This window comes from Triturus cristatus, chromosome 3_2, assembly GCF_964204655.1.
Source record: "Triturus cristatus chromosome 3_2, aTriCri1.1, whole genome shotgun sequence".
NCBI lineage: Eukaryota > Metazoa > Chordata > Amphibia > Caudata > Salamandridae > Triturus > Triturus cristatus.
Genome location: NC_140584.1, coordinates 166,254,870 through 166,281,580, shown reverse-complemented (window position 1 = coordinate 166,281,580; position 26,711 = coordinate 166,254,870). Strand labels below are relative to the sequence as shown.

At 43.9% G+C, this 26,711-nt stretch overlaps 1 protein-coding gene across 7 annotated transcripts in view; it reads left to right on the top strand.

Annotated features, from left to right (window-relative positions):
* Positions 1-23,712, top strand: part of RNF214 (ring finger protein 214) — a 188,224-nt gene extending 164,512 nt beyond the window's left edge. For 6 of the 7 annotated variants that reach the window (XM_085647447.1, XM_085647444.1, XM_085647448.1 and 3 more), the window contains exons 13-16: positions 15,508-15,643; positions 18,020-18,127; positions 19,125-19,220; positions 22,393-22,629. In XM_085647447.1, coding sequence (XP_085503573.1) covers positions 15,508-15,643; positions 18,020-18,127; positions 19,125-19,220; positions 22,393-22,458 — 406 coding nt within the window. In that variant the 3' untranslated portion in view covers positions 22,459-22,629. Of the gene's footprint in view, positions 1-15,507; positions 15,644-18,019; positions 18,128-19,124; positions 19,221-22,392 lie in introns of all 7 variants that reach the window. The other variant, XM_085647443.1, reaches the window with a different exon arrangement.
* The last annotated feature ends 2,999 nt before the right edge of the window (positions 23,713-26,711 follow it).

The following is a 26,711-nucleotide window of genomic DNA, read 5'->3' as shown; positions in this document are numbered from 1 at the left end:
CCATGACAGCTGTTGACTCCCCCTCGAGCTAAGGACACAGAGCACCCTCAGTCACAGTTTAAATTGATGCCAAGAGTGCCTTCAAAACTGAGCGCCAAGTCGAGACTGAAGGCTCCTTCAATGCAGAGATCAGGTGAGTCTGAGACACTAATCCTACAGAAGCTGGCAGAAGAACTTGATGTCAGATCGAAGCATCTCTTCATTCATCCAAAGACTGGTAAAATAACTGCCAAGCTGCCCCCCAGATGGCAGTCTGCCATGCTCCTCCCGATTCTAAAGAAGTGCAGGCTGAGAGCTGCAGAGATAGTCTTCCTAGAAATCGGTGCGCAAGAGGCCTAAGGACAAGGGCAGGACCCCCACTCCAAATGCCTGCACCCAGGCAGTCACTGCCTACATCACCACCCCCTCTTCATGTTCCACCATGCCCATTCACATGTTCACCACCACCAGTCACCCGAAAGGTTCATGCAATCCTACTCAGACCCGGGCAGCCCCTATGGGATGAAGGCCCATACAAACAGCCCCTTGGGCCTGGGCATTAGAACAGCACCTGAAAAGATAATCATGTTGACCCTTGGATGACCATCATCTAGGGCCATAATCAGGAAAGCCATCCCCACCGGATGGTACCACTGCATCCATTTAGAGGGCAGCTCGCCACCAACAGGTGGAATTGCATATTGTCTTCAGAAAAAGGACAACTTCTTAGTGGAGACGCTCTCAAATAGAATACACAGTCCAGCTCCTCCCTATTCTCAAAGGCATGTTAAAATCAGCTTGCACCACTTTAAAGAATCCTTAAAGGCAAGGGTTGTTACACCACAGGTCAAGACGAAGTTGAAAACGTCTACGCATGACCTGCTCTTCATCTGTGGACAGGTCGCACAACACTCATTAGTGCTGCATACAACACAGAAATATGCCAGCGCACAAGGCAATGCTTCTACACCAGACAAGGTAAACAAGGGCCTTGCTGCTGCAGGCTGGCCATTGGTGGTGGGAGCGGATATCACTGGGGTATCACAAACTGTCTTGGCTTGCTGTTGAGGTAAATCAGTGCATCCAGTTAGAGCACTTTCATCTGACAAACCTGCAGGATGTCATCCTGATCCTCTGATGAGACTTCATGACAGAGCTAGACCTGAAGGCAGTCTAATTTCATATCCCAATCCTCCCTGCCTATCACCAGTACCTTGGTTTCATGGTAGAGGACAACACTACTAATTCAAAGTCCTACCAGGGTATTCACAAAGTGCCTGGCAGGGTGATAACTGCTGTCTACAGAGGCCAAATTCATGCTTTTCCATACCTCTATGACTGCTGATAAAGAGCAGCAGCAGGCAACAGTGTTTCACATACATTCAAACCTCAGTGTCCCTGCTTCACAGCCAGGGGTTCACCATAAATGTAAATAAATACCACTTTCAACCCCAAAAGATGCTGCCGTTCTTGGGCTCAGTGTTAAAGGCTATCACAGGAAAGGCATATCCCAATTAGCAGAGGTGATGGCATTTCAGAAGCTGCTCCCTTCTTTTCAGTCAGTTTGTCCACTCACTGTAAGCACTGTAATTGAGCTACTTGCATAGTAATTTTTCCACACACCAGACTACACATGCATCCACTCCAAGAGTGCCCCATGAGGCAATGATCATAAGAGAAGTGTCATTGGGAAGTTCTAGTATTGATAAAGGCCAGCAGTCAACATAGTGGTGGAACAGCAACAACCTAATGTTCAGCACGACCACATCCGCAGGTGACTTTCACCACTGACACATCTCTCACAGGGTGGGATGCACATCTCCCCAACATGACTGTGCAAGGTACCTGGACGATTCAGCATTAGAGTCAATTCATCAGCTACCTGGAACTACTGGCCACCCACCTAGGCCTTAAGGCTTTCTTCAAGTTTGTCCGAGGCAAGGTGCTTATCATAAAGACAGACATGACGGCCATGCACTACACACAGATACAGGGGTACTCACTCTGACTGGCCGTCTGAACAAGCACAGAGGCTCTGGCACTGGGCTATCTGTGGCAAGATCCACCTCTAAAGGGAGAAGTTGCAGAGAGTGGACAACTACTTGTGGGCACATCAACAGGTCCAAGAGTGGGAACACCACCAGCAGGTCCTACACAGGTACTTCCAGTGGTGGGGATCCCCTGCCATTGACCTCTTCACCACCACAGGAAACTCAAAATGCCCTAGCTCCACCTTCAAGTTCTCACATCCGCAATCCATGGGCAATTCACTATGGTTAAACAGGTCAGGGGTATTTGCCTGCGCTTTTCCTCCTCTCTCACTCATCCCATCTGTGACGGAGATGATGTAGGTGACCATGACCCTCATCCTAGTGATAAAATGGGAGTCAGACAGCCCTGGTACTGAATTCTACTGGAGATGTCAATCAGTCCCTACAAAGGCTCCTGATCATGCCAGACCTTCCCATGCAACCCCACAATCAAATCAGACCCCCAGACCCCAAGCAGCTCAACCTAGCAATCTGGCATTTAAGGTCTTATAGTTTAGCTACCTAAACCTCTCCAATCAGGTTTATATCCACCAAAACACAGACAGCCCCTTTGTGGACCCTTCACATATTTCTCAATAGGCTTATGGGTCCACAGTTTGAAGCCCTCTGCTCTTGCAACGTACAATCTGTTCTACAAAGTGGCCTTTGTAGTAGTCATAACCTTGCTCAGACGCATCAGCAAGTTACAAGCACTCACTATTTAAGAACTATGCATTCAGGTGCACAATCACAGAATGGTCTTAGAACTAATTCAAAGGTCTTGCCCTATATAGTCTCACCTGTCCACATCAACCTGACTTTTGAGCTGTCCATTATTTCCTACAGTACCGGAAATTGTATTGTACACTTCAGATAGCAAGCTGCCTGTCATGCATTATATTGACAGGACTAAGTCCTTCCGCAAAACTATCCTGCTCTTGGTTGTTTTTGGTAAACCTTACTAAGTCACCCATTCTAATGGCAGGCATTACATGTTGGATTGTTAAGTATTTCCAAACTTACTACACCAAAGATAAATTGGAGCTTACTGTTACTGCCAGGGCACACTCTACTCACAAAACAGGTGCAGCCATGCTTCCCTCAGTACCATCACGTTAGAAGGCATCTACAAGGCAGCTATCTGATCACACACCTTTTCAAATCACTACTGTGTAAACCTAAAGGCCGATCACCAGGCTCTGGTTCGCCAAACTGTGTTACGAACATTTTTCCAAACTTCGGCATCAGCTTCCCACTAGTCACTGCTTAGGAAACTGCTTTTTGGTCGATGCAGAGCATGTGTATCTACAACCACACATACTACAGATTAAAAATGTTAGTTACGCTGTAAGCATCTATTCATAGTGTAAAGTACTGTCAATTCACATATGCCCCCTCTCCTACCTGGAAGTTGGCAATGATGGTAAGTTTCGCTTCCTCACATTTTACAATTTTAACAGCTTACAATGCACATGACACACCATAGTAATCTTACGCCATATTCCACATCCATCTCTCATTAGCTGAGTAGAAAACAATCTATTGTGATGTTGTTGCCAATGTACATTGTGGACTAAGAAACACCACATCCTGTGACTCTAAACACCTTAGAAGAAAAACAAGTTGTAATGTCTGAGGCTAACACTAGAAGACAGGAGTATGCAGAGCTTGTGAATCTACAGCAACACCCGCTACAATCAGATGTTTACAAGGTAAGTAACACTTTGCTTCTGTGGGATGCTCGGGTGTTTTCCCTGGGCTTTTTGTTTTTCCCCCGAAGCACACACTGTCCTTTGCCTTCTTTTTGTATGCTTTGCAGTTTTAATAGCAAATTAAATACAGAACAAAATGGCTAGTACAATGTCACTGCACACTTGAAAGTAATATGCATACATTTGTATACATCTAATTGTGAGTATGCAATATGCCACATTCAATTTTAACTGACGCACAATGCTTTTCATTTAATACACACAATCACATGAATTGTGAAATATTGTGAAAAGGCTTAGTTTGGTTGTAAGGCTGACTCACAAACTTGCTTTAGAGGCTGGTTATGAAATGCAGATTCAAACGCACTTTAATAGAGTAAGTACGTGTTTGCGGAGTCTTAAGTCTTGCTTTCTGTTCCTCTAGTAAGGTACTCTAGCGTGGTTCTGCTACCGCAGAGTGGAGACCTTCTCATTCCTCTATTTTATCTCCCAACTGCTATCCAACATTATCTAGCATCTCTCACCTTGCCACACTCATAGTTGGTTCTTTCTACAGAATGATTCACTCAACCACCTGCTGTCCTTGTTACAAATGTCTTCCCTAGGACTGGAAAGCAATTGCCACCACCTTCTTACTTACTATCCAGTCATGCAGACAGTGGTTGTAACAAGCTGCATTTGTGACATGCATGTTGCTGATATGGAACAGCCTATTTATCTATTTCACACCTGTGCTTTCTTTTGATGATGCACAGTAAGCTACATCAGTGCTAGGTGTAATTGTAATTGTAATTGTGAAAATCCCTTATATAGCGCATGGCTACCCGTAGGCATCCCAGCGCTCTTGGCAACGGTGACCCTGGGCTAGTCCGATCTACATTCCTACTGCAAGCTAATTTCTGGGGAATAGGAAGGTTTTGAGTTTCTTCCTAAACTGAAGGAAGGTCTGTTCCTGCCTCAAGTTGCATGGGAGGGCATTCCATTCTCTTGCTGCTTGCAGAGAAAAGAGCCGACCGCCCGAGCGGGCTCGCTTTATCCTGGGAATGATTGCCAGGTTGTGGTCACTCGAGCGGAGATTAAGTTGGGGCTTATAGGGACTTATCATATTTTCCAAAATGGAAGGGCCTTATTCATGCATGATCTTGTATGTGATGCATAGGGATTTAAATCGCACCCGTTCCTTCACAGGGAGCCAATGGAGTGATCTTAGAGCTGGCTTTGCCGACATATATCGACTAGTTCCAGTCAAAATCCTGGCGGCATAGTTCTGAGCCACTTGTAAGGTTTTAAAAGTGGATGCCGGTGCCCCAAGGTATATAGCATTCCCGTAGTCAATTCGTGATAAAACCAAGGATTGAACTACGGTCTTCTTTGCTTTTTCAGGGAGTTGGGGCAGGATTTTGCGCAGGGATTTGAGTATCCCATGACAAACTGCAGAGGTCTTTCTGGCTTGTGTTTCGAAGGACAATGCGTTGTCGAGCCAGAAGCCTAAACTTTTTATTTCTGGTTTGGGTGGTGGTATGGCACCCATACAAGTGGGCCAAGGTAGACAGTCGGGGATATCCTGCTTTCCTAAGAGCATCAGCTCGGTTTTTCCTCCGTTAAGTCTGAGCTGAGACAAATTCATCCAGTTTACTACCACCTCCAAACAATTAGCCAGATTGTTCGGGGGAGCATCTGTTTGTTGCAAGAAAAACACCAGCTGGGTGTCATCCGCGTAGCTTATTAACTGGATGCCAAACGGAGCAACTAGTCCCGCCAACGGGGCCATGTAGACATTAAACAGTGTGGGGCTAAGGGACGACCCCTGTGGTACCCCACACTGTAACGCTAACAGGCGAGAGCAGTTGTTACCCTCAAACACCTGAAAATATCTTTCCTCGAGAAAAGATCTCAACCACTCCATGGCTTTCCCGGTTACCCCGATGTTCCGGAGTCGAGACAGCAGCAGATGATGACTTACCGTGTCGAAGGCGGCGCTGAGGTCCAGAAGGATAATGGCCGCGCTGCCACCTGCATCCAAAATCCTTCTGGCCTCTTCTACCACCCTCAACAGTGCTGTCTCGGTGCCTTGTCCCTTCCTGAACCCCGTCTGGGATGGATGGAGAAGATTATAATTCTCCAGGAATGTCGCCAATTGGATGTTTAGCAATTTTTCGGTCAATTTCCCCATCCCAGGTAACAAGGATACCGGTCGATAGTTAGCGGGTCTCCTGTGTCGAGGTTCGGCTTTTTAATCAGGGATCTAACCATGGCCACTTTCCATGCCTTGGGACCGTAGCCGATTCCAGGGAGGTGTTAACCATCTTAATTACGGGTTCGCTGATGGTTGGAAGTGCCTGGTTAAGTATTTTCATGGGGACTGGGTCTCGTGGTGATCCACTTTTTATACTCCTCAACAGAGAGGGGAGAAGCTCTTCCGTGAGGGGGGCAAACTCGGAGAGTGTTGGACATTCACTTCTTTCCTCCGGAGGAGGTGCACTATGATGTGAGGCCGGGTCCGATACCGGGATCGTCTCAAGAATTTTATGTATTTTGGTCTGGAAGTAGTTCGCCATGTCATCACATCTTGTGTCCTGCTCGTCTGCTTTTACGGGGGGATCTGGGATTTTTGTCAAGAGCTTTACAATCTTGAACATTTCCCTGGGGGCATTGGCGGCGGATTCGATTTTGTTCGCAAAGAATGCAGTTTTAGTGGTAATAAGAGTGGTTTTGTATTTCTTCAGTGTGGCTTTGTAACTGGTCTTCCTTTCCACGCTAAAATCCTTCCGCCAGTGTCGTTCTGCCCTTTTACATTCTTGTTTTAGTAACCTTAAGTCTAAGGTAAACCATGGATGTTTCAGCTCTCCCTTCCTAATTGTTGAGGGTTTTTTCGGTATAAGCGTATCTAGGGATTGGGTGATCCACTGATTAAAATTATTGACAGCCCCTTCCACATTAGGATTATCCGGTGGCTTACTGCTTTCTAACAGTCCCTTCCATTCGTCCACAGCAAGTTTTGTCCAAGGTCTTATTAGTCCTCTGTCTGAGGAAGTAGTAGTACTCGTCCTGGAAATTCTCCAGTGAAAAGGAATCACCGAGTGATCCGACCAGGGGACAGGGTAAGGCTCCAGGACTGTTATAGTCGCAATGTTAGTAAAAATGGGGTCAAGAGTATTTCCTGACTTGTGCGTGGGGCGCCGAACCTTACGGTTAAGGTTATAGCTCTCTAGGTCATTTTCTAAGTCTTTAACTGCCCTATCTCCTAGCTTGTTAAAATGGAGGTTGAAATCTCCTAATAGCAGGAAGTTCGTGACCGTACATACCCCTCCTATCACCGCCTCCAGCAAGCTTTCGTGAAATGTGCCAAGGGGGCCTGGTGGTCGATAGATCAACATCCCTGCTATCGAGCTCTCACATGAGGGATGGAGGGTGAAATGTGTACTTTCACATCCCTGAATCCTAGTATCCTGTAGTCGGCAGCTTATATTCTCCCTATGGATAATTGCAATCCCTCCTCCTACCCTCCCTGGACGGTCTTTATGCTGTGCTATATATCCTGGGGGTAGTGCCTCGACCAGATCTGGGCTAGAATGTGCGCCCAGCCAAGTCTCCACAAGAAACAGGGCGTCGAGATCTCCGAGGGTGATTAAGAGTGAGATTTCCTCCTTATGTCCAGGCAGGGATCGACAGTTAAGTAAGGCCATCTTCAGGGTTGTAGTCTGTTTAGCTTCGTCAAAAGCCTGTTCCGTTACTTGAAAAGGGCAATGATTGCATGCTTGATGGCCTTTCGTCAGGTCTAGCGTATGTAAGCACCGGGAAATGATTGTTCCCTTGCAAGCTAGAAGGTCATCACGAGTATAGACTCTTACCTGAGCAGAGTGTCTGAGCCCGAGGCCCGATCGTGCGCGAACGGGCGCAAACGGGCTTTCCTCTGGCGCTCCTCCGGCGCTCATCAGGCGCTCCCGCTGCGCGTTACCGCTGCGCGTCCTCATGACCCGTTTATGTAGGCTCTCCTCCCAAGCGCGTGAGCGCTAGAGCGCTACTGAAGAAGATGGCGCCGGAAAACGGCGCTTCCTCAACTAATATGGCGTCCTAGTTGATCCGGGGCCCGCTCTAGAAGCGGTGAGTTGTTCGCCAATGCGATTTTTTAAAGTGCAAGTGGGGGGCGGCGTGCGCGATCACAGCGCAATTAAAATCAAGGTAAAATAAACTATATGAAACCCAAATACCAACATTAGGAATTATTATTTTAAAATATATTCTTCGCTAGCGCAACGCGCTACTATCCTGCGGCAGTACTATGCAGCGCGGCAACACCTTAGGGGGCACCTTGTTCCAGGCTGAACCCACCTGAGTCTGCGGCTTATGTAGGCTCTCCTCCCAAGCGCGTGAGCGCTAGAGCGCTACTGAAGAAGATGGCGCCGGAAAACGGCGCTTCCTCAACTAATATGGCGTCCTAGTTGATCCGGGGCCCGCTCTAGAAGCGGTGAGTTGTTCGCCAATGCGATTTTTTAAAGTGCAAGTGGGGGGCGGCATGCGCGATCATAGCGCAATTAAAATCAAGGTAAAATAAACTATATGAAACCCAAATACCAACATTAGGAATTATTATTTTAAAATATGTACTTCGCTAGCGCAACGCGCTACTATCCTGCGGCAGTACTATGCAGCGCGGCAACACCTTAGGGGGTACCTTGTTCCAGGCTGAACCCACCTGAGTCTGCGACTTATGTAGGCTCTCCTCCCAAGCGCGTGAGCGCTAGAGCGCTACTGAAGAAGATGGCGCCGGAAAACGGCGCTTCCTCAACTAATATGGCGTCCTAGTTGATCCGGGGCCCGCTCTAGAAGCGGTGAGTTGTTCGCCAATACGATTTTTTAAAGTGCAAGTGGGGGGCGGCGTGCGCGATCACAGCGCAATTAAAATCAAGGTAAAATAAACTATATAAAACCCAAATACCAACATTAGGAATTATTATTTTAAAATATGTACTTCGCTAGCGCAACGCGCTACTATCCTGCGGCAGTACTATGCAGCGCGGCAACACCTTAGGGGGCACCTTGTTCCAGCGTGACCCGCCATCTTCTCTTTAGGGTCACTCTAACCAGCAACTTGTAAGATCCTTCTTTTGATTGTTTCCATGTTCCAACAGTATTGTGTCATTCATTTTGTATATGGTGTCAATAGTTTGAGAGATAACTTAGTCACTTCTCAATTTTCCTGGATTCTTTTTAAAATCACAATTAAAACTTTGTTAACTATGTTTCTAAGCACTTTTATTTGTCTGATAACAGAGATGGGGCACAAGGAGCTTTATTGTGTGTCTAGGATAGCATAATTTGATTTGAAGTAGGAATCAATGGCATCTACAGTTTCTCACTGTTGGAAAGTAGATTATTATTTGGAAAGGACAATAACTGTCTCAAAGACTAAGGCCACCACTTGCTAGATGTCACTGTAATAAAATTAACCTCTGCTCAAATCGTGACGCAAAGCAGTCAGGTTTAAATCAAAGGCCAAGTTTAAAATATTTAAGCAGTGCATAAACAATAAAAAATGTCCCACAAAGCACAATAAAACATGAATTTTGAAAGGTTTAGGTGAAAATAGCACCAAAAGCACAAAGCGCCAATGGTAGTCTTTGGAAGCATTATATCGAGACCATGGCTCGATTTGAGGCAAAACGCGATGGATCGCTGGTTAAATACAACAAGTAGAGTGGTCCTGGTGAAATTCTGGAAGTCAAAGTTTAGAAAAGTTTCTACGTCTCACCACAAAAAGGGAATTGGTTACTTTTTGAGAAGAAAAATCCTTCCTTAGCAGGTCGCCACTGAAAATTGTAGCTGCTGCCGGGGTACCGAAGGGTGAGTACTTGAAGCAAGTTAGTTATGCTGACGCTCTCGAGCTGGGAGATGTCTTGCTGAAAATCTTCTAAGTCCCAACGCAGAATGGGATTTAACGATTTTTGCAGGAGCTGGGAGCCTTAACCGGGGCAAAGTTGAAATTCAATCCAATGCTTTGGGAGTGCTGGTCAGGTATATTTTTTCCCCAGATGCCGCTCAAGCTCTGGAGGGAAAGGTTTTGAAAGTTTCCAAACTTTGTTCTGGAGCCCAACAATCGCAGGAGTGCACGTCTAAAGCTACCTGGACCTCGGGTGAGGGCACATACAAACTCTCAGGGTGTTAGGCAGAGGTCAACAGCAAAGTCCAGTCCAGGTCCAGTTGCCAGTGGTCCGCAGGGTACTTCCAGGAAAAGGCCTTGTGCAACTTGTGTCCCTATAGCCACACAGGAGGTCAGCTAAATAACCCTTGGAGCCCACTTCTTTGTCATGGATCCAAGAGGGAGCAGGTCCAGTGCTTCAGGGTTCCTCTCAGGTACCAGACAGCAGGTCAAGTCCTCTTCTGCTCTTTTGCTGGTCCTTAAAGTGTTCTGAGGAGGGTTCCTGGGGATGCCACATTTATGGTAATTTAATATTTAAAATCCTGGCATTTTGTCGTGTATGTGCAGCAGGATCCAAGCTGCTGCTGCTGTCGGGCTGTACAGTGTAGGCCAGAAGCCATGTTTTCACTGCCATGTTTTAACAATAGGTGTTGTTTTTGCCAGTGCTTCTGGTCCCGCCTGCTATTGTAAATCTTCATGATGAAAATACTGGAATGAGGCAGCGATGACGACATAATGCTCTGATTACTTACTTGTAATCTTGTTACTCCAGTTCTAGTTCCTCTTTGAGTTATTACAACTGCTCCTGCCATCCCTGTATGTGCTTGGCTTTCATTGCAGTCTGTTGGACTGCTTTGGTTGTCGAATCAGGAGGTTTCTGGATTGAGGTCCTCCCTAGAGCGGAAGTGAAAAACAAAATTGTATAGGAAATAGAATCAAAACAATTACATTAGCGGTAAGTAATTTAATCAAGTGCATGCTGCTGTGCTGCCATAAATAGTTTCAATGTGGGACTGGGGTTTAGGCTAGGTTTGTTCTGTAGCACATTTAATTCCACTCTACAGCACCTCCTGTGCAACTCATGATATAAAACTAGGTAAGACCACCTTTCACATCTACTATGTGGATACTTTCGTACCGAAAACAAAAGGGAATTCATACAGAGTTGCAGGACTCGTGCTAAAGCAGCTAGCAATAAACAGTTAATTGTATAGTCATTTGCTAGAGGCTCGTTGCATGCAGCACAGTGTAACAGAAATAGACTAGTGACTTCTCAGCAACCTCTGTGAATGGGTTATTCCCAAGTAACCCCCGCATAGAAGTCAAGCTCTTAAGACCTGATGGAGATAGGAAGGTAACAGATGGAACAACACTGGGGTGAAACTAGGGAGAAGGAAAAAGTAAACTTGCAGAAGCTTAGCCGACCCTGCTAAGTACAAATCTTTCTTAATCATACCCTGACCGCAGCACTAAACTCCTTAAGGAGGTTTCTAGGAATGAAGGTGGCCTAGATACTAGTGCGGCCACAACAAAATATAAAGAGGGGCTAACAGTAACTCACAGAGAACCAGCAGGGATGGCAGAGGATTAATGATTGGGATAGTGTGAAAATGTTTCAGTATAGTTTAAAGAACTGGGAGGAAATTGTGTGTTTAGAGCAGTGCCTGGTGCTAGCAGCTGCACAGATAAAAGTACCTGGGGCTGGAAAACAAAGAGATGACACCAAAGCTTGGAGCTGCGTAAACCTAAAAAGGAAGGAAATTCATCTCGAAATGCTGCTACATTGGGGATATGCGTTTGGTTTGTAACTGGATACAATACAAGTTGACATTGCAGTCAACAAAAAAAGCACTGTCTATGCAAGTGTTGCTTTGTGATGGCAGTGTGCAAGCTGGTACAGTAGAGCACATTGCTTGATAATGAGATGTAGAACCTAATTAATTGATGGTGTAAAATAAGAAGACCAGGTTTGCACACGGCTTGTAAAGTCTGGTAGGCACACCATAAACTTCCTGGATGGAAATCCCCCACGGTCCAGGTCTTGCTTTGGGGCGGAACATCTCTTGTACTTGTCGTAATCATATAATTTCCCATCCTACCCTCAAAATATAGGGATTTCATTTTTTGGTTGCATTTTTCCAGCATTAATGCACACAGAATATTGGGAAATGTTATTCTTTCATTGTGTGTATATATATATATATATCTATATCAGTGAACCTCTATGGGTAACAGCTTTTGAACAGAAAATCCTTGTGAATAACAGCCACTGATATTTTGTTGTTTAACTCCTGGTACTCCTTAATGCATGTTTTCACTGCTAGAAGGAACCTAACATTTCTACTGCCTGAATTGAACTAGTTCTGTTTTAATCTGTGGTTTACATCTTACCTGACCAATAAGTAAGGTTGTCTCAAAGAGCATTTCGATACCCGACTCTAGTTATGTGACCTGCAGGGTCTCCCAAGGATCTGTCCTGTCTAATGTAATTTCAAGCCAAGAATTTCCTGGAGACCTCCTCGCTGACAAGTTCATTAGCCTACATTAGTATGCCGACAACACCCAAGTCTACCCAAAAATCACATTGGGACAAGGGTAATACATCAGTGACTAATATTGCCTCATCCTCCGTTAGCGATTAGAGACCTACCTTGTACACAAAGCATAGTTTTATAATGGCGAGCAGCCTACATCTGCAGAAATCAACTTTGACGTTTCGCTTTAAACTGACCATTGCACCAGATCCCTAGAATTCCACATCATTATCATCCTGACCTTCAGAACATGTCTCATAAAAGACAACAAACCATGAAACTCTAACTCATTCTATATTGACTGAAAACATTCCTTATCAAAGCAGCCATCAGAGCTATCAACCAAACCCTCACTTTTATGGAGGCAACATCTTGCTGTAGGGCATCTTAGAATCACATAGATTTTCCTGACGAGCATCCTTCACACTCCTGCAATAAGATTGACAGTCTCTCACTCAGCCTCAAAAACTCCACTGCCTGCTGCCTCTTCTGCAAATGTGTAAACGTGTATCACTATATTTAGTAAGCTGGATCAAGATCTCAAGACGCCAACACAACATTTACAGCAGTATTATTACGAGGACTGAGACAGATGAATGCAGAGAAGATATGATGCAAAGCCTTATCTTGCTGTGCATCTGGATTGCCACCCAGACTTTGTAAGCTCTCTCACACATGTACTTTAGAAATATCCTACTCTTCGAGCAATATGCCATCCACACATGCTCCTCTATATGATAGACCTTAACTTGGGTTCACCCAATTTCAGAAACACAGATTACATATCTTTTTCTAGGCATATGGTTTCCAGGTCTACGTGAGTAAGTTCTTGTCAATTCATGAAAGTCATAAATCTGTACTAATGCAACGACATGTACAGTGGGCACACTTTTGTGACTTTCTTTAATAATTGGGCCACTAATTACGTCTGGGGTTAGTCAGGATCTTTTTTGTGTTAAAATTATATATATACTTTGCCACTCACTTCTGCTGTTGCCCTAAATGTTTCGGGGTTATTCGTTAGGCAGGGGCCGAGAAAAAGGGGGGGTCCCAAAACATGCTTTCCCTATGCAATTTACCATAGGGATTTTAAACACAACTACAGCCCGAACCGCCAAACGGAATTACACCACATTTGGCAGAAAGCTATATCTTGGTCCAGAAAAAGTGCTTTTTGTAATTTGGTGTAAATTCATTCAGTAGTTTTGGAGTTATTAAAGAAAAAAGATTTATAGATATATAGGGATGTGAATCCTCCGCGGATGCAAAGAGATCTCATGGTGGGATCTGATTGGTTTGCCAGCACTTCAACCAGGACGTGTTGGCAACCATCCTTGGACTCGGACTCAGCCGAGTCCCAAGAAAAAAGTAAAAAATTTTTTTTAAAAAGGGCAGTGTAGGAATACCCTGACACCCTAGGCCTGGTGGTGGGGTCCCACAGGGACCCCCACTGGGGCAAAAAAACAAACTTTTTTTAATTTGCCTGGAAATCGCAGAGGATCCACGGCAAAAAATATTTAAAACCAGAAGCGTGGTCTCCTGTGTTTGTGTTTTTTATTTGTCCCCCGTGTAGGCCAGGTCCCAGGGGAATAACATTTTGTTAAATAGCGGAGAAGGGGTGCAAGTTGCCACCCTCCCAGTCTATTACGGCCCCTTAGGACTGCCAACCCCGGGTGTACAGCCGATAGTAAACAGTGGGACAATCCAGCCATGTGGGGTGGGGTTGGCTGCCAAGCCCTGCGACCGGCAGGCCATGCGCGGTGGGGGTTGGGTTAATGTAAGGTAATTAAATATTACTTAATGTTAAAAAAAACAGAAATTCACTGAAAAAAACTCAAGTTACAGGGACGTTATAGTTAGAAAATAGAATTTAAAAAAAATGTAGAAATTAACTAAGAAAACCAAAGGTTACAGGGACGTTATAGTTGCGTTCAGATTTTACATGCACAAAACCATAGAAATTCGACAGTTATAGTTCTACTTATTTATAGAAACTAGAACTCGTGCCGTAAGATAACTGTAACTCGCACCCTCGCCATGCATTGCTAATTACCCCACATATTACATCAGTCCTGACATCTTCTGTGAAATCATCGATAATATCACTGCAACATTTGCAATTAAATTATTGATGAGAAAACTGTGCATGGCGGGTGCACGAGTCATAGTGACATTAGGGCATGAGTAAGGTAACTATAACCTTCTAACAAGTCATTTGTACCCAACTATAACGTCCCTGTGAAATTAGTTTTTTTCAGTGAATATATATCTTCATATGTGGCTACCGTCATTGTGAATGAGGGCATCCTGCTCTGTCACAGGAGCACATCGGCACACAAAGTTATTTTCTTCAGTGCCAGGAACTAATATGGCAACTTGTGATTTTTGCAACCACAACAACGTTTTTGCTTTCAGACAATGTTTGTGTTATATTGGTGAAGGCCCAGCAGCTCCATTAACGATAAAAGTTTAGAAAAAAAATGTCAAAACATGTATTGACAAATCCAAAAGGCTTGCAGCCAAAGCCAGACACATTGGCTTTACCATTGTTTGTTTGTTTTCATGTTTCCCAGATTCTTGGCAAAACTGGTTTTACACAAATTTTCCGTTATTAATATTTTTGGGAAATGCTAGCATGTATCAAATACATTTTATTAAATGATACTTTAAAGAAACTGTACCGAAAATTGCACAGTAGTTGAGAAATATTTTGCTATTTTTAATGTACATTTTATTTTGAAAGCAGCCAATCATCATTCCTGCTTTGAAGCTTCTGCAAGTAATTGCATTTTATCAGAGAGCATTAATGGTAGCATCATAGGTAGACTTAAACTGTTACACTTTGGGATCGTGTGTACACATTTTTATACTTGAATCACTGCTAGTAGTGAAAGCCGAGCTTCAGAGTGGTCACCCTGTTAGTAAAGACTTTGCACGAAGGCATTAGAAATACAAGTTCAACCAGCATGAACATATGGATACACATCTTGCCTTGATTGTACACATTGCTCTTTCACAGATGCAATTTGGTGAACTGGCATCGAAAGGGTTTGTGCTGCAGTGAGTTAGGCCTGCTTGTCCAAAGGTAAAATAATCATGAAAGCTTGTTGTCATTCACCCAAAGCAATATGTCCTGGGCGTTGAGTGAACAAATTCCACACTTCCAGAGCTGTCACAGATGCTGCCATGCTCAACTTTCCACAGGACTGTCTGTCTGCTACCTATTTGTGATGTGAGGGAAGCTTTCACAGTTAGAGCCACTGCTATGCCTGCTCTTTGTGAAAGTAGTCTCCTTGGCTGTGTGTTTCTCACATGATGTATTTCCCTTACAGGACTCAGCTGACTCAAATCCTACAACAGATAAAAACTTCACGTGGTACTACTGCTGGGCTCTCGTTTGATGCTCTTTGCAAACTGGTCGGCATGCGACTGGCAGAGCTTCATGACAAGGCACCGGGAATAGGACAAGTGAGTGTGAACAATTGGATGAATTAACCCACCACCTCTCTGGTGCCCACAACATCAGCTGGGGACTGGTCTATTAATGCATTATCTCTGCTAGGGGTTATACCATTGAACCACTGCCTTACCGGAGGATGTTCTAAAAAGGATGATTCTCTGCTCCCGTCCATTTTTTAGACGCAGGAAGTTTCTTGCTCAGTGTCGCTGACTGGCTGTCTTGTCTGTCTGTCATTTGTTATTGTAGGGTACAAGGGGAAGACCGGTTCCTCCAGGCCTCAGTTGTGATATAGGTGCTCCTCCATTTTGGTCTGCTTCTTGGTTTGGCAGCCCTTGTTATGCTCTGTGGTTTTGTTTCAACCTGAGTGTTAGTTGTAGATGCTGTGTGCTCCAGTGAATGAGGAAAGAGAACTGGATGCATCAGGAAGTAAGTTACTCACTGTAGTGACTCGTACCTGGAGCTCCAAGCCATCAGTCCTCCAGATGACCTACCCGCCTCCCCCATCTTCTCTGCATGGTCCTAACTTTCTCTGGATGGAAATTAGAACTTGGAATCTGAAAGTCAGTGCATTTAGTCTGAACACAGTCTGACTGCCCTATCACATGGTCTTGTTTTTAACCTATCTTGAGATGGCCAAAAATGACCTCCATGGATTAGCAGTAACACTTCCCATGCAGTAACACTTCCCATGTTTTATGTTCAACAGTAGTCCAACAGAGATGTCAAACACTGGCTCCTTTGGTGAGAATTACTCTTGTTATCCAAAACTACATTTCTAACAGTCACTGCCTTTGGACGCGAGTCAGGGGATGTGTCCTCACTTACAGTGTTCCGTGCATTGTGCCTTGTGATTACTGTTGTTTTGCTTTTTCAAACATTTTTGAGGAGCATTCTTTGGCATTTTGTATGATTGGGGTAGCTGATTGCGGCGCCTCTTCTGCAGGCAGGTCTTCCATAAGTTTGGTATACAAGTGTTGGGTAGTACTGTGAATTTTAATCCCCAGAAATACTCTAATCTTGTTTTAGGCCTTTGTCTTTAGAAAGTCAATATCTGGCAGAGAGAGAGAGTTTTCAAGTGAGAATATTTTATAGTTAGGGGAAAAAGTTGCTCACGTTTAGGAGTAAAATACATAAAAACTGTGCGTTAATGGTCTTTTTATTCTCTGTTCAACTTGTATGACAAACATATATATATATACTCCACAGTTCCCCTTTATGGACAGGAAACACTCGGACACCCAGGTTGCTTGCAGATAGTTTTATTCGGCAAGTAGAAAAACGTCCCGTTTCGCCATTACGGCTTGATCACGCTCGTATCGTACACCAACCACCATGTTTAAATTCACCTCTACGTGAAAGGAGTAATAGAAGAGGGACCAAAGCTGCAAATACATAACATATCAACGTCAATTGTGCGGCCATTTTGAAACGTATACATTTATTTTAAGAAAAACAAAAGTTAAATGGACATTATAGTTAAGTTAAAATGTCTGTTAAAACATACCTTTTTAAACTAACAAAACCAGTGAAATTCACCAGTTATAGTTATCTCAAGTAATTGTAACTCTAGCCTCTGCCATGCACAGTAACAAAGATGTAATTTCAGATGTTGCAGTGATGTTCTCAGTGATGACACAGAACATGTTATGGATGATGTAATATGGGAGATAATTAGCTGTGCATGGCGAGGGTGTGAGCTATAGTTACTTTAGGGCACGAGTTATAGTTACTTGCGATAACTATAACTTGTGTATTTCTGTGCTTTTGTTAGTTTAAAACTGTATGTTTTAACTGATATTTTCACCTAACTTTCAAAGTCCCTTCAACCTTTGTTTTTTTACCTTTTTATATCTATATTGCCTTAAATGCCCTCATCAGGCAGACAGAAGACTATTAGAGTGCTGGTGACACATTGCTAAAGACCCTCATCTTCTTAACAAGGGAGGTGATGGGTAGAAACAGGTTCTGACTCATTTTTGCCCTGTATTCAATTTTAGAATGAAAGTAAAGAGGATTTAAAAAATGGGGACATCGAAATTAATCTGTCTGCCTTTTGAAACTTCAGGACAGTGCACTAGTGCCACCTTGCACAAAAGAGGAGGATGTCCGTGAAAAACCAAGGCAGATGTTTCTCCCAAAATTTCCCTCAGACAAAACTGTATTTTGCAACTTATGTCTCCTTCCCTTTCCATGGATGCAATTTTGTGTTCACTAGATAGTATGGCTGGGCAATGCCTGAGTCACCCCTTGTGCCTGAACCACAGCTCCGCTTAGCCAGATCCACCAACTCCTATCTTCTCACTTGGCATGATTCTAACTAAATTATGTTTTCTTGATGTTTAGCGTTGGATCTTATGAAAAAGTTTCATGTTTTTCTCCTGCAGCCACTCGGCCAGATCGGATCCCATGTTTTCAATGCTCCACACTCCCGGATGAACCCAACCACCTTCCTCCCAGCCACACAGGCTGTGCATCTTGGAAGACCCCCTCAGGTAGGAACAGGCGCCGTCTGCTTTGTCTTTGTGCTGCAGGATGAGCAGATGTCATCCCAGGAAAGCCTTGGGGTTCCTTCTTCTGCTTCTGGTTGTGAAGAGTAAGGGGCAAGACCACCGCCACGGCTTTTTCTGGCATCAAGAGTGAGCTCTTTCTGACTCAAGATGCCTCTGCCCTAAGTCCTGAGATTCTTACTGCCTTAAAGCAGTTGCTTGTCTCCCAGGCCAGTGCCATGCTCAACACCAGTTTTTGATATACTCTATCTTACTGTTTAGGAAGTTCCTGGCCCTTGCAGTTCTGAAAACTGTGCCTGGGGTATGAAATTATATTTTCATATTGCTCTGCTGGATTCAATAAAGATAGTGTACCATAGTAAGAGAGCAAATCCAAATTTGAGCACTGTCCATAACCTGGAAATGAAAATCAACTTGCAGTCAGTTTTTCTTCTTTTTGAGCATATGTAATCTGATGTTTCACTGACTCATACAGCATTGCAAGGCTGTTTTTACTGCTGACTTATGAGTTGCACAGTACCTCTATTTTCTTCCTCACTCACTCAAGCATAGTACACTAAGTCTTTTTGTTCACCTCGCATATAGCACAACACTCAAGAATTGTTTTTTTAATTCCTGGCTTGTGTCATGCTTTTTAGATTTGACTTCCTGTTCTGGATTTCATTAGTGTTCCAAGTCTATTTTCTTTTCCTGGTTTAATGTATAGGCCTTGAAGTCTGTTTTCTTCGCCCTTCAGGATGGGTATAACTCTGGTATTTTAGGTTGTGAAAAATATGTAGCAAGTCTGATTAAGGTCGTAACAGATTATGCGCCCTTTTTAAAGTATTTTTGCTCAGCCAGTATTCAGTAGGGTGCTGTGCTTTAATTCAGCTTATGTTTCGTATATATGGCGCTTTGTATATTTTCTTTTCCTTTCTTATGAATAGTGGTGTCTGTTTTCTCCCACATACACAATACCCTGTCTTGTTATCTGATACTGCAGCCCACACCCAACTGTAAGCTTTGCCTGATGTGTCAGAAGATTGTACATCCAAAGGAAGTCCACCCAATGGCATGTGCGCATGTGCTGCATAAAGAGGTAGGTGCCCTCCACACCATTAAAGTCATCTAATCCTCAGTAGTGCCTAGCCAGACACTAAATATGTTGTCAATCAAGTGTCATCTGTAAATTGAGTTTTCCTCCCATTGATTGTTCAAAATCAGGTAATTTTCAAAATGACAAATACATGTGTTGGCATATGAATAGACCATGTTCAAGCCCATTACTGTTCCCATGATGTATAGATAAAATAAATCAGCTAAACAGAATCCATTATAAGTAACAATATAGAGGGGAGAGGTGCACCACATCAATAACCCAAAAAGGATAAGGGGAGAAAACACCTCAGTCAAACAGATAAACTTTATGCTGGTCTTGTCTTCATTTTCTTTCCTTAAAAAGCATCACACTTATGCAGCGAAGACAGACACCATTCCCTATCCCCCAACCCCCCAGAGGGTCCAGGAGTGCATGGTAAATGCAAAAAAACAGATCTCACTGTTTTCTGCATGGTGTTCCATCATGTGATTCATAGGTGTGTACGTTGCCTGTTGAAACATGCTCTGTACCATTGCATATTCTTGTCTCTTAGAGACGAATGTACTCTGCTCTCTGTTTAGATGATTATTGGAGAACCACACACAGCTCTGCCACTCTGAACATGCAGCACCCCTTTCTGTCAGCAGTGTGACCTACACACCGCTCAGCACTCACTGCTCCCCGAATGGAGCACGTAGAACCTATTGCTATTTCAGAAGTGGAACTTAAACTTCACTTTACTAGTGTACCCCACATTATAGCTGCAGCAGTTCATAGTATTCCAACACTGGGACAAACAGCACTGCCAAGGTCCCTTAATCCTTACTTGCAATACGCTTACTCAACTGCTGCTCTCCCCACTCAGTGCTTTGAGCATTTCCCCTCTGCCATTCACCACCCACCAGGACACCAACATAATTTTATCTTCGGAAACCACTTTAGGGCAGCTTTATTGCCAGGGTTTCAATTTCTCAAAGAACATTAGAAGTCTGGGGGCCCTATTTAGATGCATATGAATCCAAATAAGGACCCCTCAGTTTGAAGTCCCTAAGTAAATAAAACATGCGTGTTGGCACAGGGGGTCAAACAATCCCACAGCTTTCTAATCTAGCTCCTAATCAGACAATCACTTCTCCTATAAGACAGCCTCGTCCTGCCCTTACTAGCGCGTAATAAAGACAGAATGCCACTTCAGAGAATGTGTGTTTAGGGTTAGCAGTCTATCACAACAGTAGAGCTCCCAGACCACTTTAGTAAAACTGAAAAGTATACATTGATTAAAACAAGACCAAAATTAAAAAAATTGGGTTAGTCACTGCAAAGTTAGTATTTCTGAGTAACAGTTCCATTTCACATGGCTTCTTCGTTCTCCATGGACTTGCATTGAAAGTTTCTGTGCAGTACATACAAGTGGCCACTGGAGGGCTCTTTACCCAGCAGTCACTCAGCACAGATCCCAGCTGCCTTTTGTCTTCAGTCAGGCTAGATACTTCTCAGTCGCCTTGTGCAGGAAGGCACAGTTCACTACTTCCAGACTTCAGAGTTCCGACGGGGGTGTTTCTGGATTAATTCTCCCTCACAGGCAGTATCTTCTGGTCCTTACAAGTCTGCATAGGCCAATACAGTATACCGCCTACTCTGTTACCAGTTCAATAACGCTTTTTCACTCACTTTCCAGTTATAACAAAGAATCTTCCCCAATTCCCGGTCCAGACCAGATACAAGTGGTCAGCTTCACAAGAAATGTCTTCTGGGTGCTCTGTTGTGCCCTGGCAGCTACCAGGAGATCAGTTGATACTGATTCATGTGTAGAACAAACCACACAAGGCTTGATCCTAGCAGTCATACCCCCATCCACAGATTAGCAGTCTCGCCACTTCCTCGTCATGTACCACATACATTTGAGGTCTGTCTTGCTCTTGGTGTTCAGACTTTCAGCTGTGTTCTGCTTCGTAGGAGCCTCCTAAAACTGACCTCAGTGGCTTACATGGTATATCCAAGCTGCTTGAAGGTGACAGGCAGCAGAAATGTGCTTCTGTCAAATCTGATGCTTTTTTCTGAAACACTATCGGATACAGCGCCTAGAAGAGATGGGAGGGTTGAGTTAAGCACCTATTAGAGATGGAAAGGAATGCCTGACTCTTACCCCCCACCCAAAGTTTACTGCTGCCTCGGACTTACGGTGAAAACTCTGTTAAGTGAGTGGTCAGTTTGATGCTTTCAGAAGGTCTCACTAGTAAGGTTGAAAAGTTGGCAGCCATTGCATAGAACATTTATATTGATTCTCTCCCATGGAAAAGCAAGGCTGGTCTCAAACTGGGTTGGTGAGCCATGATCGTAAGCTTCCTTGAAGGAAGAGGCCATAATATATATTGATCAATGTGTTCTTAAAGGCTTCCCTGTAAGAGTTGGCCTATCCCCACTCATAAACAGTTTTTTCAGGGTTTCATCAGAAGGTGGCTTTTACCCCAGTCAAACCCCTGTGAAGTTGTACATAAGGAATCAACCTTTCTACAGCTCTCTCATGAAAAGAACAGGCAGATTGCGCATCTGTTGCGTAGAAACTCTATTTATTGAAGTTACATGCTATGTAGGAAAGACTTGCATTGAAAAAACATATAGCGGTTTCTCAATGCACAGAGTCAAAATACTGGTAGTGTCTATCAGAGAAAAAAATAGGGAACCGTGCAAACAAGCAGATTTCCTGTGGGGCTGTGTGTATTTTTAAAGGTATTGGTTTTCTAGACTAATGACGCATAACATTACTTGAAAAAAAAAACTACAGGTTGCACACTTTAGTTACGCAGTGTGAGTGAAAATTTCACATTTTAATTGTTTTAACCAGGGTAACATGTTCAATTAAAATGTTTTCAATTTAAGTGAGTCTGCAGCTTTATTTCCTTTATATGTGAAAGATGCATGTGATTTACAGTGTCTGAAAATATTACTGCATTTGGTTGTGTATTGGGAAGGTAGAAGTGAGAGGTGGCACTTTTTGGCATTTTCGACTAGGGCAGCTAAAACCCAATGGCTGGTCTGCCTTCCACCTTAGACTTCCGCATTGTTAATATACCCCCAAATATGCTAATTGTCTACTGAAGCTGCCAAGAAAGTTGGTTGAAAGTAGTCTGTAGTGGTATAAAATACTATTTTTTTTTCTTTTTGCTTCTAGTGTATACAGTTTTGGGCCGAAACAAACCAGAACGAAAGCTGCCCCTTCTGCCCAACTTCAAAATGAAGCTGTTTGGGGACCGGGATTATAGACTTGACCTCAGTAACCCTACTGTATACAAAAGCAATGTGGGGCAGTTCCAACTTGCACCCTGCTATAAACTGCCCAGCAGAGACGGTCATATGACCATCTCCTAACCTACTTCGACATGGATAAATAAACTTATTTTCAAAAGTGCCTATGTTGCTGGTTTCTACAGTTAGAAGACTCTTGGACCCTTAAGTTCGCCATCTGTTAATGACCTATATCCTCCTGTGACTACTCTTCAGGGCCTCAGTAAAGGAAACTGTAGAAGACCTTCCTTCAAATCATCTTCTGTAAAAGGGCGGTATCCACTGTGACCTCCTCTAATGCCCTCAGTAAATATCCCTCCTCCCTGCTAATCGGTTTGCACTGTACCAACGTCATACTTTGACCACCGATGGACGCATGGAAATCTTCGGGATGTTGGTGGAGCGGGCGGGGGACGTTTGAGGAAGACATGGCGCAGTCGGGACAGGCAGTTGGCTTAAAATCTAGCTGATGAAATAAGAGGCAGTGAAGAGTGAAGTAAATATGATAATGGAGTGAGTTTAAATCGAGGCGACAATGTGGAGCATTACTACAGACCATTGGGGAGATGGAAGACCAGATAGTGTGTGTGGGAGGACGAAGTGCAAGAAAGAAATGCCCTAGTTAAATCGAAGTTTCTTCCCACAGATTCACCATCTACTGAAAAATCCTCAAATATCCAGTACATTTTATCATAGTGATGAGCTGTAGATCGTGCCAGGGCAGTTCCAGTAAGGGAAGGGTCACTAAATGTGATGACACTGCTTTACAGAGGAACCATCCAGAGTCTATTAAATGTGTTTCTTTATACCATACACCACAGACATTGAGAATGGGAGCTCTGCCCTGCCTGGATTTTTTGTCTTAATTTATCAGTAAATTATTCTAATTATTCCCACATACACCAGTATGGCCACAGACCATACATATATTGTAGGAAACAAATGTCAGCTACTGACCCCACTACCGATTGTTGTTGCTTCTGAAGCTCGGTCATGAATCTGAAACCTGTCCCACATGACATCAGATGCACCTGAAAACACTGGATGAAAGGAAGGCTAAGTTCAAGGCCGCTAATTATGCATTCATTACAGTCTTGCTCCAAGGTGTACTGGCATGGGGAAATGTGTAAAGCTGCAGGGACAGAGCCCTGGCACCTGATCTTTTTTGTTCTGAGGAGCTACTCAATATACTACAAATCCATTGTGACCTTTGTTTGACGCAGAAACCATTATATCGTTTCAAGAGATCATGGCTGTTGTTTTGTTTTCCTGCATTGCTCTCCTAATGCGCCAGCTGGTTCTTTAAATGTCATAGCCCTGCCCAGTTGAGCATGGTTCTGTCATCTGCATTAGCCTCTGCTGTTTCAACTCCAGTCTCAGTCTAATTTAATGCTTCCAAACCCTTTCTGTCAGCTTTTTGACAGCAACTTCTTGTACTACACCTTCCTTGAAGCTATCACTGGTGATATTGCAGGTGGCCCCTTTTTCTGCTACTGGTGTAACCCTCAAAGCCGGTGCAGGTGGTGCTCGATAACACTTACACAGAAGGCAAAAAATGCAAGGTTGAAGAATGAAAAGCAGACCTGGCTGCATATGCAGCATAGATGACAGCTAAGCAGTGTATTGACGTTTTTGGAATTGTATAAAGAGGTACTGCTGGAATATTACCACTCCCTCAAGAACGATACCCACTCTGAGCATGATCACCTTCTCCGTCTCATGATTCAAATGTCTATATTGGTAACCGACCTGCAAATTGGAAGCAGGCTGGATGCTCCCTCATGGCAGCATGTCCTACTCCCTTTCAAGTCCTCACTCCTTTTTAGGTCTCGCCTGAGCCAGCGCTTGGAAGTGCTAACCTAGTGGCTTTTTTCAGGCCTCCAGCTTGCGTTCGCGATGGCGTGCACGCACACAGCTGCTATCCTGGTTTCTAGCATTCCTTGGCATTCCTTGCATGGCCGGCTTTCCTCCCCCTCTCTCACCCGCTCCTCCCCCTCCCTTACTGCACGGAAGAGTTTTGTGAGATGCTAAGGAGAGAACAGACAACAGGCGCCACTGGGCTCGAAGCCAGACAGAGCCATCCTGCTTGATTAATGGCTTGGCATTTGCAAGTGTTACAAGTACACAGACCTCGCTGATTATATCAAAAGTAAAGAAATAGATTTTTTTTCTATTTCTTTACTTTTGGTATAATCGCGGCACACGCACTTTACTTTTAATATTATAAGTAAAGCACGGGTGCCGCGAATATACCAAAAGTAAAGAAATAGAAAAAAACATCTATTTCTTTACTTTTGATATAATCGCGGCACCCACGCTTTACTTTAACATTAAAAGTAAAGCGTCGGTGCCGCGATGCTTGTTTATAATCTTTGTATTTTGCAAAGACTATTTCCTGTCCTTCAAAAGACTCGGCGCTCCTTATTTACTTTAGCACCAGTTTGCATTCAAGATCAAACAATGAAGACTTCCCCTACTTTCATGATAATGAACTGCAGAGAGCTCACTAATACTCTAATGCCTCTGTCAGGCATTTGATGCTTCCTCACACCCTGTGTAAAACATTGGCTGTATATCAGACCTGTGTTCCCCGAGTCCACTCCTCCCCAAAGGGCTGGCCTTCAGTGGGTCGGATTTCACTCATGTCTACAAAGATATGCACGTTGGGCACACAGTTTAATCTAACACGAATCTAATATACTGAATGTGACCCAGAGAGACAACAACATTTACCTCTATTAAGAGAGCCCAGAGCAACAAGATGACTAATTCAAATTTCAGAAAGTGTGTGTAAAATCCTTGATGTTCTATCTTACGTGAAAGGTGATACCTCAAGGTACCTTGAATTCAGTTCAATTCAGAGCAGCAGCATCATTGTCCCTACTGCCAGCACTTCCCGCTGAGATGAATATCCTTGGTGCAACAACATCAACTGTTGCATGGCTAAACACTTATAATGTCCCAAAGGCGAGACCTATCGGCTATGCCAATGCTTGTTTGCAGTAGTCGCAAAGTTGCTGGGCATAACTCTGGTCACAGCAGAAATAAGTGAATATGCCTCTTTGTTACGCTTGCCGTCACTCTGCATGTTGTTACAACACGGTCATTACATCGACCGCGTTTTAACAACACATACCATTACCCCGCAAGTCGTAGCAACATGTGGGGTGACGGATTCGTAGTAAGGGCGGTTTGCCGAAACAAGGACAGATGTCCTTTTGAAAGACATCTCTTCTGCAGGTTAGAAACCAGAACTTCTGCTTCTTGTGTATTTTTTATTTACAAATCTCTTCACAACCGATTTTGGGCTTAAGACAGAAGCTCTTGTCTGCCTCAGCAGGAGCTTGGTAATTCAAGCTTTTGCCAAAACCTACAATACTTCACGAAGGGAGCCAGAGAGGCTAGACACGAGGGTAGAAAGGTCTTTTCATCAGGAAGTCTGGCTCGGAGAGCTTGCAATCCAATCTACCTCTTACAATATATACTTGCACACATTGTGTAAAGGGAAACAATTTGCCTTAGACAGTCTGGTACAGCAATTACAGCCTACCCTTGAGTGGCCCATTTTGGAGTGAAATAGAGATGTTGGATTATGACTTTGTGTGGCATTCTAACAAAGTATTTCATCTATATTTATTCCTACTGTAGGTCAGCCTTATGTAATGTTATTGGTCATACTTGTGTTCCATTCTGGAATGTATTCTATATTGTTTGAAATGCTGTGTGAGCGTTACACTCTCTGGGCCCTTTGTACCGGCAGCATCTCGACGTGAGACTTCTTCAATAAAAATGTGTATAAAACCCACACTTTGGATTGTCCCCTGCTTCACGGTACAGATTTGGCAACGAGGATGGGATTTCAGCATGTTTGGAGGTTTCCACTCATCTGACATTTTCATGAGGTACTATTTCTAATTAATTTTACAAAAAATGGGAAGAAGAAGAGAAGAGAGAGGGCCCAGTAACTGGCTGATCACGCTGTATGTTTCATGTTGCCTCACCTTTGTAGTTTGTTTTGGTCGGCTGAGGCTCTCGGCAGCGTGTGGAGATTAAACTGACCTCGCCTTCATTTGTGCGAGCCAAAGTTCCTGGCGCTTGTAGCTTCGCATATTATGTTTTCCCATTGCAGTTACACGAGTAACCATCGCATGTGCCTGCCGTGTTATTCTATGAAATTTGGCATTTAGATTGCCCTGGGGGGCAAGA